This window comes from Talpa europaea, assembly GCF_964194135.1.
Source record: "Talpa europaea genome assembly, chromosome: 1".
Lineage (NCBI taxonomy): Eukaryota > Metazoa > Chordata > Mammalia > Eulipotyphla > Talpidae > Talpa > Talpa europaea.
The window spans coordinates 3,339,201-3,352,889 of record NC_140073.1 but is presented as its reverse complement, the minus strand read 5'-3'; the positions used below and the strand labels follow the sequence as shown (position 1 = coordinate 3,352,889).

Sequence of the window (13,689 nt, the reverse complement as noted above, 5' to 3'; positions counted from 1 at the left end):
CAATATTTTTCTGTATTGGTTTAATCCAACTTAACAGCATTCTCCTAATGTTAGACACTTATTTTACATTACGTCTGGCAATATAAATGGTACTCCAGTTAATACCTTTATATGATGTCTTGCTTCTTTTGAATTATTGCCTAGGATAAATTTCTATAAGTGAAGTTCTAGGGTCAAAGAGTGTAACACCTTTATAGTCTAGTGCATTTTTCATCACTTCAACTTTCTGGGTCACATGGACTGCACAGGGTGGTGAGAACTCTCTATTGGTGATCCTAAAGTCAGCCCTAACTTTTATTCTGTGAGGTCCTGGGTGGGTCACTTCTTTTTGAATTTCAGTTTTCTTACCTAATACAACTAGTGTGTTGTATTAGGTGATTACTCTGGTCCCCTTTAATATCCTATAATTCTACATTTAAAAGCATAAGACTGATAATGCATTTCTTATAGGTGTAAACCATATTATTTTGTTCTTCTCTCCCCTGAAAGACTTGTCTGAGGAAAATTTGTCATATTGGCCTTAGTTGTTCAGTGGAACCTCTACTCTCTTGAAGCTTGTTTTAGGGAAGAATGGTTTACATGACATCTGCACAAATGGATTTCTGGGATAATTATCTCCTGTAGGTAGAGCAAATACTTTGAATGATCTCGCTTAGGCAACAAAAATAGGAAGACGCATAGGAGCCACAGCTACCTGTCTTGTTCCAAGTGTCCCAGACCTTTCTCCTCCATGTGCATAGGAACGAAGGCTATGCCTCAGACAATGTGAGGGATGTGAGTGGTTTGCCTTCAGATCTGTCTCATTCTCCTCCCATATGAACTTTCTGTGGTCACATGGACTGCACAAGGTAGTGAGAACACTCTCTTGGCCATCCTAAAGTCAGCCCAGTTTCCCTCTAGTTGCTGGTACTGGGAACCCACATGTTCTGTCTCTGGCCTGTTTTAGGCAGCCGACACACAGGACTTTGGGACCAAACTGCACGAAGCATTTCATGAGGTCACCCGGCACCAGTTTCTTCACCACTGCTCATATGAAGCGAGGCAGGTAAGTGTAAAGTGATAAGTATTTTGGTGGAAATCTTCCATATACACAGTTTCTGAGTGAGTAACGGCCGCTTACCCCTCCTCTGCTTCTCCCCCCTCTCGCTTGTTGCTTAATTAATTGGATGGGGAAGTGCCCAGGCACCCAAGAACACTCTCATGGATATGCCCATCCCCTCTGCTTTGTGGCTAGACAGCATGGTGGGGGCAATGAAGCGCTGTGAAAGCGCCCTTCACCACACCTTTTTTCACAGCCGTGTATCTTCTGGAAAGCACTTTCCTAGGCATGCAGCTGCTGTTCCTTTCTGCGTTCACTGCGTTCTTGCTATCTCTACCTTGGAGAGTTGATGCGCACAACCTGAGCAAATAAAAGTTAATGCCCATTTTGTCAGTGTAAGTGGGCAATGCTGCAGTGCTCGGTTCATGAGTCCCACCTACATGCTCCAGAACAAAAGAACAGACCCAAAAAACGCAGAAGTAGAAAGTATTTACAGAGAGAGTGCTGAGAGAACTGGGAGGGGACAGATGCCTCAGGGGTGATGGATGAGCCCTCATTGACTCCAGGCACCTTCTCTGCCGCTTGCAGCGCTTCTTGGCCCACAGAAGCCACTGGCCCACAAGGCAGCACTGTCCTTCTCACCAGTGTCAGCTGAGCAGTTCACTGAAAATGAAAAAAATTAAAAGCCATATTCACCTGGGGGAGGCCTGCAGTTCCATGACAATCCCTGTCCTCTTCCTCCGTCTCCAAACCCCATCCAAGGATTCCCATTGATGGACAGCTGCTAGTTGTAGTCCATGGTGACTGCATGTCAGTGGGGGTGGGGAAAATGGCGCTTAGCCCCATTTTCTGGGCATGCATTTGGTAACATCAGTGTTTTGTGGATGCTGTAACAAATGACCACAAACTTGGTGACTTAAAAGCAACAGAAAATTATGACCACACAGTTCTAGACTCCAGAAATTCAAAATCAAAGTGTTGGCATGCCTTGTTCCCTCCAAAGGCTTCAAGAGCAAATCCTCTGTACCCTTCCAGCTTCTGTTGGCTACAGATACTCCTTGACTTGCGGATGCTCCAATCTCAGCCTCATCTTCATGTGGTCTTTTCCCTTTGTCTCTCAAATCTCCCTCTTTTATAAGGACACTATCATTGGATTAAGGCCCACTGTGCATCCATGGTGATCTTGAGATACTCAGTTACACCTGAAAAGACCCTTCTTCCAAATAACATCACATTCACAGACTCTGGAGAGTTGAGATTTGGACATATCTTTGAGGGGGGCCCTATTCAGTTCACTGCAGCCATTGGCACCTTCGCATTTCTAGGAGTAGGCTGAGGGTAAGACATGTGCCTATATCATAGGACCTGGAACTTATGGGCAGGATCTGTTTCAGCCTCTGAAGTTCTTTTGCTTGGGCCTCTGTTATCCCAGTGAGATCTCAAACAGGAATCATCTGACCTCTTTTGCTCCATTCTGTTGCTGTAGCCTGGGGGATGTTCGTGGCCCAGTTTACCTGGCAGATGACTGGTGAACTTAAGGTCTTATCCGGCAGTCACAGGTCTTGGAAGAAACATGAAATCCTTAATCTGTGTCAGTATTTCCACTTTAGTCTCTACAAAGATCTCGTGAGGTAGTTTTCCCGTTTTATAGATGAAAAAAACTGGTTTGTGACTTTCTGTAATTTGCCCAGAATCATTCAGTAAATGGCATTGTACCAAATAGGCCGGGATCACAGGATGAGTGACCAGAGCTCTGAGCAGAACCCATGAGTCTCCACTCTAATATCATAACTGTTTCCGTGCTCATCATGGACATTTAGCGACGAGTAATGTATAAATGGCACAAGAGTGGCATCTAGTGGCGTCAGGTAAAAACAACAAGATCAAGGATGACAGGTCAAGGTCTTTTACCTCTTTTACCATCTTTTACCAGTCAAGAATAGCTATCCTGTTGGGTAACAAAGAATAAAACCATATATTGCTATTGTAGAGTTTATGGAGAAAAGGAAGAAATGAGAGGATGTGTATTTCAGAAAAGGTGTCAGGAAGAAAATTTTAAGCCTGCCTGTGGGAACAGAGGACAGTGGGCTATGAAGGAGCAGACAGGGTAGTACTAAAGCACGTAGTGTCACAGATGTGTGTAGGGACTGAGAATGTAAGTGCAGGATAAGCAGGAGTGGAAAAAGGAGTCTGCTTCCTAAGGAAAGTCGCTATTTCCTGTTTGGGGGTGGTGATGAGTGAGACCAGAGTTAATGTCCTACAGTGTTAAACCGCAGAATAGGCTGTCTCGTCTGGGGAACCTGGTCATGAGCGAATGCTTGCCTAGGGCTGAGTCTTGTATCTGAATGTGGGTATATCCTTGGGAAACCAATTTCAAGGTAAGCGGAAGGTCTGTCCATTCCAGGTTAGAGTGAATAGAACAAGCTTCTCTCAAAGAAGAAAACAATGCTCAGGAATTCCCTCATGCCGTTTCTCTTTCACACCCTTAAGACCATTTTTACCATTTCTGTGTTCCTTGGTATGTAATTACTTAGAAATTGAAACTTACTTTAATAAACAATGATAGAACATCTATTTTTAATTGAGATATAATTAACATACCATGAAGTCTACCATTTTAAAGTATACAATTCAGTGGTTTTAAGTGTATTCACTGTGTTTTTACAACCATCACCACTGCCAGAACATCCCCGCCTGTAGAGTGGAGACAAAAAGCAGTACCTACCTGCTGTCAGTCCCAATTTCCCCACCCCCCAGGAACCACTAATAAACTTTCCCTCAGTATAAATTCGCCCATACTGGATTTTTTCATGTAAGTGGATTTTTCCATACAATAAGTGGTCTTTTGTCTGGCTCCTTTCACTTAGCATTAATGTTTGCAAAGTTCATCCATGTCGTAACATCTAACAGTTCTTAATTCCTTTTTATGGCCAAGTAGTATTCTATTGTATAAATGGACCACTTTTTCTTATCATTCATCAGTTGATAGACATTTGTTTTATTTCTACTTTTTGCTATTATATAGTGCTGTTATGAACATTTTTTTGTGGGGACATGTTGTAATTTTCTTGGATATATAGTTAGTTAGGAGTGGAATTGCTGGGTCATATGGTAACTCTATGTTTGAACTTTTTAAGAAATGTCCAAACTATTTTCCAAAGTTGCTTTATCACTTTACTTTTCTGATAGCAGTGTACAATTGTTCCAACCTGTCTGCTTCCTCACCTACAGTGATTATTATCCATCATTATTATTAGTAATACTGCCATCCTAGTAGGTGTGAGGTTGCACGATGAAGTGGTTTGGATTTGCATTTCCTTGATGAATAATGATGCTGTCATGTACTTCCTGGTCATTTGCTTATTGTCTTTGGAGAAATGTCCATTCAAATCTTCTGTCAAATTGAGTTTTTTATTCAGTCATTTACTGTTGAATTATAAGAGTTTTTTATTTTAGATCAGATAGATTTTCTCCCCTTCTTGTGTTGACTTTAGAGTGACCTTTGAAGCACAAGTTTTTCATTTGGTAGACAACATCTATTTTTATACACTTGTATTCTTGAGAACCAAGGAGCTAAGAGGATTGGGTTCTGATCTTAGTAGCTGTGTTTCTCTGTTCACACTGAATCAGCAAGTGCAGCCGGGTTCTGAAAGACCACTGAGGATGACAAAGTGTGCCCTGTGGCCTTCCAGGTCTGTCAAGTCACTTGTTGAGCACTTACCCGTATAAGGCACTACTATGCCAGCTACAGTTACAGACAGACATGATGGACTTCACCTTTCAGGAATTTAAGAGGTAGAAATGGACATATACATTAAAAGGATGGACAGGAGTGTGTAGTATATACCTCAGAGTCTAAGCAGTGGGGCACTGTGGGGGTGGTGGGGCTAAGGAAGGACATGCCTGGGGCCCTGGAGCAAGCATCTAAAGGCCCAGCGGAAGGAACTTTGAAGCTTGGGGACTGGATAAATCATTTGAGCCAGGAGAAATGAAGGGGGAGTTTGGGTGAGGGAGGACAGCCCTATGACATCCAGCCACAAGGCACACTCATCTCACTTAGGACTTGCAATTTTTTAAGCATCTGCCCCCAGAGAATGCAGCACAGAGCGCGGAGGACGCACGTGACAACAGCTGCCCGGATCTCGGCACTTCAGGTGAGTCCTGGACCAAAGCTGCGACTAAAACCAACTCTAAACCTTCAGGCTGCACCTTTAACCACATCAGGGGTCTTCTGGGTTTTTCTGAGTCTTCTGGGGGCAGCCAGGAGGCAGTTCTTCCCCAAAGCGGTGCTGCGGGAACTAGAGCCTTCTCAATCTGTGCGGTTACAGATAGCAGCATGTGATGGCCTTCGGGGGCTGGCCAGAGCAGACTCAGGGCCCTGAACCCAGGTGGTTCCTTCACATTTTTCTTTATTTTTTTTTTTTAAAAGATTTATTTATTTATTTACACAAGTGCAGGGTACAGTCAGAAGCACGGGAGGGTGAGAGAATTCACCAGAGCCAGAGCAGGGAGCAGAACAAGCAGACTGACGAATTACACTGCTGAGGGGAGCAGCGGGTGGCAGGAGAGGTCTGCGCGCCATGTGGGACCCTCGCCTGCATCCAGGGATTGAACCGGCGCTGCAGAGGCTGCGGGCAACTTCACAGCGCTCAACCACTGCGATACCAGGGAGGCCCTTCACATTTTTCTTAATGACTAGTGTTGATATAGTGGCTCTGCCCAACTTTTGTACGGAGTTCTGGAGGCTGCTCCTGGGCACAGACACTAACTCAACCTTGATATAAGTTACGGGGCAGTGTCAGTGTATGTGAGGTGATGGTGATTGTATTGAATTCTTTCTCCCCACACACGCGCTCTTCCCTCCAACATTTAAACCGCCTTTAGGGTTGGAAATAACCATAGCTACTAGGGCCCGAACCTGTATAGTCAGGTGTAAGCACTTCTGAGTCTTCAAAAGATGACTGCTCTTAATTCCCAAAGTGATCCTGGGATACAGGCACTCTTATTATTTTCAGTTTATAGCTGTGGAAATTGAGACCCAGAAATGTCAGGTCACACAGCAGAGCTAGAATTCCACCCCAGGCAGCCCAGCTCCAGTCTATTTCCACAAGGGTCAGCTCCTTTGTCTCCTTTAGACAAAGAGCAGCTGGGATTGAGGGAATTGGGGGCTGCCTTTAGCGCCCCCATGCTTTGTAGGTAAGATTCCTCTTTCCAGGGTCACAGCTAAGCATGCTGCGTGTTGTCCACGCGCCGCTCTGGATGTGAATCACTCCTGAATCACTCTTCAGCTGAACTGTGCTTCCGACATTGGGGGGGGGGCCGCTGCTAGAGTAAAGAACCCTGCAGTGAAGGCTTGTAGAAGGCGAAGAATCTATAAATGCACATTTGAAGATCTGAAAGAATGGAAGCACACCACATCACACACGCCACTCAGCATCTGTTCAGTGGAGATAAAAGAAGTAGTACTTTCCTTAAAGGAATTCACATTGAACTCAGCACCTTCTGTGATCCAGGGAGATGCCAGCCTCTTCCACAGCGAGGAAGACGCTCTGCGGTGGGCAGCACTGGCCCCTGTCACAAAAGAGCCAACCCAGGCTCAGACGCTGGGTGAAGAGCTTCGCAGATCTGCATTTCAGCCTGCCGCCTCCACTGCTACGCTTTCCCCACCTGGCAACAGGCCTTAAAATCTAGGTGTGAATGTATGATCTGGCAGACCACTCTGGAAAACTGCTTGTGCTGCTCTGCCTTACAGAGATGCAACTGCATACAGCTCTTGTGGCCATGAGTCAGCCCAACGTGGGCAGCTCTGCTGAAGGAAACCACCCAACGTAATGCCACTACAGACTCCTGTGGCCCATTCGCTGAGGAGCCTTCAGTTGGCGATGCTTGCTCCTGTCTTCCTGGCCTTCTCCTCAGTGGCTGTGTCATTCTTTCAGAGATTTATACACTGTCTCCCTCTAACTTAGCCTTCTACTTCACACTTATCAGTCTCTTTTTAGTAAATTCACCCAGCTTGCACTTCTCCCACTGCCAGAGCACACCAGCATGGACACCTCTCCCTGCCAGGCTCAGGGGTGGCGTTACGCCTCCACTTTCTCAGGACCTATTTCCAGCAGTTGTCACTTCTGCACCTGTAACCTCTCTTCAATTCTTTTCCTTCAGCCAGTCGACTTCCATTTTCTTCCAAATGAAATCTCCCATGATCTCAAACTTCTTTCAACTATTTTTCTCCATCCCATTCCAGCCAAGATTCTCAAAAAAGTGAGTTCTGCTACCCACCCCCCTTCCCTCATTCTCTCCCTGACCCAGGCACTTGCTTCCCCTGTGGCCTCTAAACTGTGAGGGCTCTCCTTGGGGAGGGCCTCTTCGATGCCAAACTGATTGTGCCTGAACTAGTTATTTGCAGAATTAGCACCGTTAAAGCTGTGACTCTCCTCTGACTTGTTCTCTTCCACTTCTCTGGCTACCCCTAAACAGTGCTCACACTACACGCCCCCCTGAGCTGCAGTCTTCTGTCCCAGGCCCTGGCCCCTGCCACTGGGTCGAAGACACCCCCGTTGGTGTTACTAGCCCAGGGCTCTCCTGAGCACAAGATGGGAGACGGATTCACTCTCTAGGCAGCTCCATGTAGAAGTCCTACCAGGACCTCCATTTCCTGCTCCTAATGCAGTGCCCTCTGCGCACACTTAGTCAGCTCTTCGCATTTCAGTCGCTCTCGGTAACTGCACTATGCAGATTTCACACCTGAAATTGCAGATGCCACTCACTCTTGTGTCCTGCAAAGGATCGACCACAAAGGCCTGTCACTGAGGCCTCTTGACTCCTGGTGGTGCCTGTATCCTGCAACCTGACTTCTGGCTCTTGAGGCCTTCCTGCCTCTAACTTGACTGACTCTCAGCTACACCTTTGACAAATGATCTTTCTAATACAAAATGAGCAATTATCTGCCTTCCAGTTTTACAGATGAAAACCTAACCCCTTTAGCTTCGTTTCCAGTAGGACCCCCTTCGCTTTCCTTTTACATTGGACACCTGTCATGCCTTTCGGTATTTGCACGACTCTTTCAGCCTGGAATTCCTTCCATGTCCCCTTGTTGGCCCGGCATATTTCTCTTCATCATTCATAACCCAGCTCGGACGACTCAGGGAAACCTTTCTTAGCCTCCAGACATGGTTTACGGGGTCTCTGTTCTACCCCTGGGCTTTGCACATGTTTCTCTCTGAGCATCTATGAGCTTCATCCAGGACTAGCTCCCTGACTTACCCTCCCAGGACCTGCTCAACAAGAATCTATCATCCAAACTTGCTTTATTTTTAAGGAAATATTTTTTTTTCATTAACATTAATTTACAGCTGACTAGGGGTATAGGTTTACACCTCAGATGTATCGGATGTCACCACACCCACCCACCACAAAGCACCCACAGTCCTTTACCCTAGCCCGCTTCCCCCCTTGTTCTCATCCTTCCCCTGCCTCCCCTTCTGGTAACCTGTCTTATTTTTAGTGCCAAACTTAGCTCATATAGCAAGGCTGCCTGGGGGCATGGACCATGCCTGTGAGCAACTCAGGCATGGACGAAAGAGCAGGCTAGTGCTGACTCCCAAGGACTCTGCAGAAAGTGACCAGTGGTGCCGTTGCGAGGGCTGGCTTGGTATGATTTCAGATGCCCCTTCTGGGCAGTCTGGCCAGGGATGGGGGTTAGGAAGATCTGAAACCACTCTGCAGCCTCAGCCTGATACCAAGGCTGGAAGATGCCAATTTTGATCTGGACCAGATGAAAGGGCGCTGAAGTGGGGGAGAGGGTGGGCTACGAGCCTGGCCCCAGCTCCTCCCTCTAGGTTTCCCCCTGCCCTGGGGCCTATTTTTTTTTGGAGGGGGGGTTCTGAGATATTTGACTATAAATCCCAGACAAATCCCTGATGGGGGTCTCACACTTGGTTACCCTCCCCCCCGCCCCCCCAGCGCCATCAGGCACCTCAACTCCATGCTGCTGTCAAGGAAAAGGCCTTCCTCTACCTTACTGGTGCACCACGTGGCATGCGCGGTTGGACAAAAACCGTTTGTCTTCGGTTTAGGCTTAAAATTTGCCGGGCCGCATCTGGAGCGGGCACCGGGGACAGGCTGATCATGTCCCCAGTATCCCCTTCTTCGGAACTCACCTCTCGATGAGGCGGGGGCATTTTCCCAAAGCAGGCGCAGAGGTGGATGGTCTTGTGGCGCCCTGTGGGGGAGGCTGAAAGTCAAGTCACCCTCCGGAGCTTATTGAAAGGGTTCAGAAGCCTTTGGCGCGCCTCTGGATTTTGTTCATTGTAAGGGCCCTTGGGAGAAACCTTCCAGCCCACGCGGGCAACTATTGGGCAAGTCGGGCATCGTCTTCTGGCCCCCGCCGCTAGCTGGGTCGCTCAGCCTGGAGACCCACGGCGTTGCGTCGGGCAAACGCGAACAGCAAGTGCCTTGCGCAGGGCGAAGTGGGGCCCAGTATTAGCGGGCCTAGCTGGGCCTCCGCAAACACGGGATGAGATGACCCGTTTCTCCTCATGGGTGACCACCTGTTCTGCAAGGCCTGCGCGACCCCCGGCAAGGTCACAAGCCCCTTGGCAAACTGCGGGTTATCAGCGCGGTTGGCGACAGCGTTGCCTGCCTTGGAGAGCATGCGGGGGCCGCCGGGGAATTCCTTCTTGACAAAGTTCTCAGCGGTGCTCGCTGGCAGCGTGTCGTCGTCTCTGCCGGCTGAGCGGCGGGCTCAGGGCCCATCATCCACTCGGGGTGGGTGGCGCGGCCCGTAGCTTTCACTAAGGCCCTGGCGTGACCGTTGGGGGTGCGGGGGGTGGTCCTCGCACAGGTCTGGGGAGTCGGATAAGGGGGCTTGTTTTCTCTAGGGATCCGCCGGCCAGTAGGAAAGAGGAGGCTCAAGAGGAACCGCGTCCGCCGGCGCGTGGCGGAGACTCCGGCGTCCCCCGCCGCCGGGGCCTCGGGCCCGCCCCCGGCCGTCCCGAGCGGCGCGGGGTTCCCCGCGGGCCCCCGGAGCCCCGGCGGCAGCGGCGCGGGGCCCGGGCGCGGCCTGGAGGTAACCGGGCGCGGGCGGCGCGGGGAGGGCGCGGCGGGAAGCGGGGGCTGGCCTCACCCGGCCCTCTCTCCGCTCGCAGGACGCGCTGTGGCTGCAGGAGGTCTCCAACCTGTCCGAGTGGCTGCGCCCCGGCCCCGCGCTCTGAGTTGCCCCCGCCGAGTCCACCGCGGCTCAATAAACCTGCTCAGCGCGCGCCTCGTTTGTTTGGGTGTTGGGGGCGGGGCGGGGCGGTCGCCCGCGCCGCCGGGTGACGTCACCGGGCTTCCGGTCGGCGCCGGCCGAGCGGCGGGGTCGCGTCACTGACGCGCGCCGGGGATCCGGGCGCGATGGCGGCGCTGGGCGGGGATGCGCTGCGCCTGCTGTCGGTGTCGCGGCCGGAGCGGCAGCCCGAGTCGACGGCGCTGGGCGGCCCGGGCCCCGGGCTGTGCTGCTGGGTGTCCGTGTTCTCCTGCCTCAGCCTCGCCTGCTCCTACGTGGGCAGCCTCTACGTCTGGAAGAGCGAGCTGCCCAGGTGCGGGGACGGCGCGCGGCCCGGACCGCGGCTCCGCGAGGCGGGGCTGGGGGCGGGGTCGTGCTGTCCGGCGCGGCGGGGGCCCCAAACTAACTGCCCCCTCCGTAGGGACCACCCTGCCGTCATCAAGCGGCGCTTCACCAGTGTCCTGGTGGTGTCCAGCCTCTCGCCCCTCTGCGTGCTGCTCTGGAGGGAGCTCACAGGCATCCAGGTGCGGAGGAGGCGGGGCAGAGGGCACCGGGAGAGGTCTTGGGGCTCTTCGGGGGTAGGGAGCTAGACTGATGCCCCTTTTCCTGTGGCTCAGCCAGGCACATCCCTACTTTCCCTGATGGGCTTCAGGCTGGAGGGCTTTTTCCCGGCAGCACTGCTGCCCCTGCTGCTGACCATGGTGAGTGCTGCCGCTTCGCCTGCTGCTCTTTGTTCCTGGCGTGATGGCCTTTCCCTCACCTTTTCCGTATCCTGGTTGTGACCAGGTTTTGGCTGATGGGAGGCAGGCATTGTGAGGCGGCCAGGGCCCCCTGGGGTGTGTGTGGGTAGGGAAGGCTGGTCAAGACCAGGAAGTCTGAGGTCTAAGGGGGCCTTGCTTGGGCAAAGGCATGGGACTCGAGTGGTCTTTCCTGTGATCATTCTTGCTTTTCTGCCTGCCCTCCCTCCCAGATCCTTTTCCTGGGCCCACTGATGCAGCTCTCTATGGATTGCCCCTGTGACCTGACGGATGGGTTGAAGGTGGTTTTAGGTGAGTCTTCAGGGCTGAGGTAGAAAGTGGGTGCAGGCAGTCTGGGATACCCGGGAGAGCGAGTCACGGTGGGACCTGGATGTGAGACGTTCTGTGTCCTCACCAGTAAAATAGGAACACATGGAGGTCGGTCCTGAGAGTTGGTTCCTGGTGTCCCAGGGGGCCCCCGAGCACCCTAGCAGTCCCTAGTCTCCGTGTAGACTGGTAGAGCATCGTCGCTTGCTTCTTCGGATCTTTGACTTCTCCATGCTAGAGCTGATCTTGGGGAGATCTTGATTTTTGCAGTTTGCCACTAAGATACCCTGCCTCAGCTACGAACGCCTTTTCTTTCGGTCCCTTTGAGACGTCTCAGGCAGGGTTGATAAACGGAACTCCACCCTTATTTGTTCTCAGGAACATGGATGCCCAAGCTGAGTTTGGCCGAGAGAAGGTTGTGGAAGGGGGTCCCCCCGCTAGGTAGCTAGTCACTCATTGCTTGTCCTGAATCCCCTCACTAGCCCCTCGCTCCTGGGCTCGCTGCCTCACAGACATGCGTTGGCTGCGGAACCAAGTGATCGCACCCCTGACAGAGGAGCTGGTGTTCCGGGCCTGCATGCTGCCCATGTTAGCGCCGTGCACGGGCCTGGGCCCTGCCGTGTTCACCTGCCCGCTCTTCTTTGGAGTTGGTGAGTCTTTCCAATCTGATCCTGTTGAGGTGTTTTCTGCATGACAGCCAAAGAGGGGGTGGGGCTAGGGTAGGGCCCATAGGGCAAGTCAGGAGGATGGTAACGTGGGCCTCCCCTTCCTCCTAGCCCATTTCCACCACATTTTTGAGCAGCTTCGTTTCCGCCAGAACAGCGTAGGGAGTATCTTCTTGTCTGCAGGTGAGTCCTGAAGCGCTTGCCTGGGGCAGTCGTGGGTTGGGGCGTGGGGGGGTGTCTTTCGTAGCTACTCTGGAGGAAGCATTGGGAACAGAGGCTTGCAGTATTAGGGGGGCCTCTAACCATGGGAATTGGGGTGCAGAGGACAACCATAGGTGCCAGGGCAGTTCGCGCCGCCCCCAGGGAAGGGGGTGTCCCTGGCTGACGGGAGCAGCGCTGGGGTAGGAAGGGCATGCAGGTGTGGTCACTCGCGGCCTCCCCGTCCCCAGCGTTCCAGTTCTCCTACACAGCCGTCTTCGGTGCCTACACTGCTTTCCTCTTCATCCGCACAGGTTGGTCCTCAGTCTCTCACGGGTTCCTGGGGGCTCGGGCCCACAGGCAAGGGCGGGAGAATGGGGAGACTGTGTGTGTTCTAGGGGCGACAGGTTCTTTTCCCGCCATCCCTGTGGAAGGCGGAGCCGGGCCCTCGGCCTGGTGCCGCCTGAGTGGCTGGAGGCAGAGGCTGTGGCGCGTGGGTGGACGAGCATGGCTGCCGGGGCGCTGGGCTCTGGTCTCGGGGCTGAGGGTTATTGGCCCCGGAAGGGCCCTGGCAGTCGTGGGACTGCTCTTTGAGCTGCTCTGTCTCCCCTTCCCAGGACACCTGATCGGGCCGGTTCTCTGTCACTCCTTCTGCAATTACATGGGCTTCCCCGCCGTCTGTGCGGCCCTGGAGCACCCGCAGAGGCGGCCTCTGCTGGCCGGCTATGCCCTGGGCGTGGGGCTCTTCCTGCTGCTGCTCCGGCCGCTCACGGACCCCAAGCTGTACGGCAGCCTCCCCCTCTGCGTGCTCTTGGGGCGGGCAGGAGGCTCCGAGGCCCCTCTCTGCTCCTGACCCGCGCGCCTGCGCGCTTCCACGAACTCTCATGGGCTCCCCCGCCCCCGCCCCGGCAAGGGCCACTGCCGGGGAGGAGCTGGCCGGGGCCCCCGAGCTCTCAGGGATTTTTTTAGGGGATTGAAGCCAGAGCTAGTGGACTCGCAGGGACCAAGAGAGAGGAGCAGACACCCGAAGGGCGCAGCCCCTCTTGGAAGGAGGGTTGAGGCGCAGCTGGAGGTGAGGGGACGGGCAGGCCCCAGGAGCCGCGCACGCCTGTGCACTCGTGGGACTGCTGCCTCTCCAGCCCCCGTGCCGCCTCTGCTCTGACAAGCTGCTCGGGGACGGAACTGACGAAAGGCCCTCCCCCGGCCTCCCAGGGTTTTGTCACTGTCTTTTTGCATTAGGACTTTGTACCGGGATATTAAAGAGATTTAACTTGGGTAACACGGCCTGGACCTGTGAGGATCGGTCTCTCTGGGCCTTGGGGGTGTGCTGGCCGCCCGGACCCTGACCTCTGGTGCGTCGGCCTGCTTGGCCCTGGCGTAGGAAACAGGGTGGCGCCCTCAGGCTGTCTTGGGCCCCACCCTGGGCCCTGACCCCGGGGAGGGAGCCTCCAGCCTGTG

At 52.8% G+C, this 13,689-nt stretch overlaps 2 protein-coding genes across 2 annotated transcripts in view; both read left to right on the top strand.

Moving 5' to 3' along the window:
• TOP6BL (TOP6B like initiator of meiotic double strand breaks) overlaps positions 1–5,421 on the top strand; it is a gene marked incomplete at both ends in the record, with an annotated part of 53,766 nt that extends 48,345 nt beyond the window's left edge. The window contains 3 exons of the mRNA XM_084252148.1: positions 947–1,045; positions 5,118–5,193; positions 5,300–5,421. Coding sequence (XP_084108274.1) covers positions 947–1,045; positions 5,118–5,193; positions 5,300–5,421 — 297 coding nt within the window. The remainder of the gene's footprint in view (positions 1–946; positions 1,046–5,117; positions 5,194–5,299) is intronic.
• A 5,011-nt stretch (positions 5,422–10,432) lies between these two features.
• Positions 10,433–13,084, top strand: RCE1 (Ras converting CAAX endopeptidase 1; the record flags this gene model as incomplete). The annotated part of the gene is made up of 8 exons (XM_084230798.1): positions 10,433–10,617; positions 10,726–10,828; positions 10,922–11,005; positions 11,275–11,353; positions 11,851–12,018; positions 12,145–12,216; positions 12,483–12,545; positions 12,849–13,084. 8 exons carry the CDS (start codon positions 10,433–10,435, stop codon positions 13,082–13,084), a joined length of 990 nt encoding a protein of 329 aa, XP_084086924.1.
• Positions 13,085–13,689: the final 605 nt, after the last annotated feature.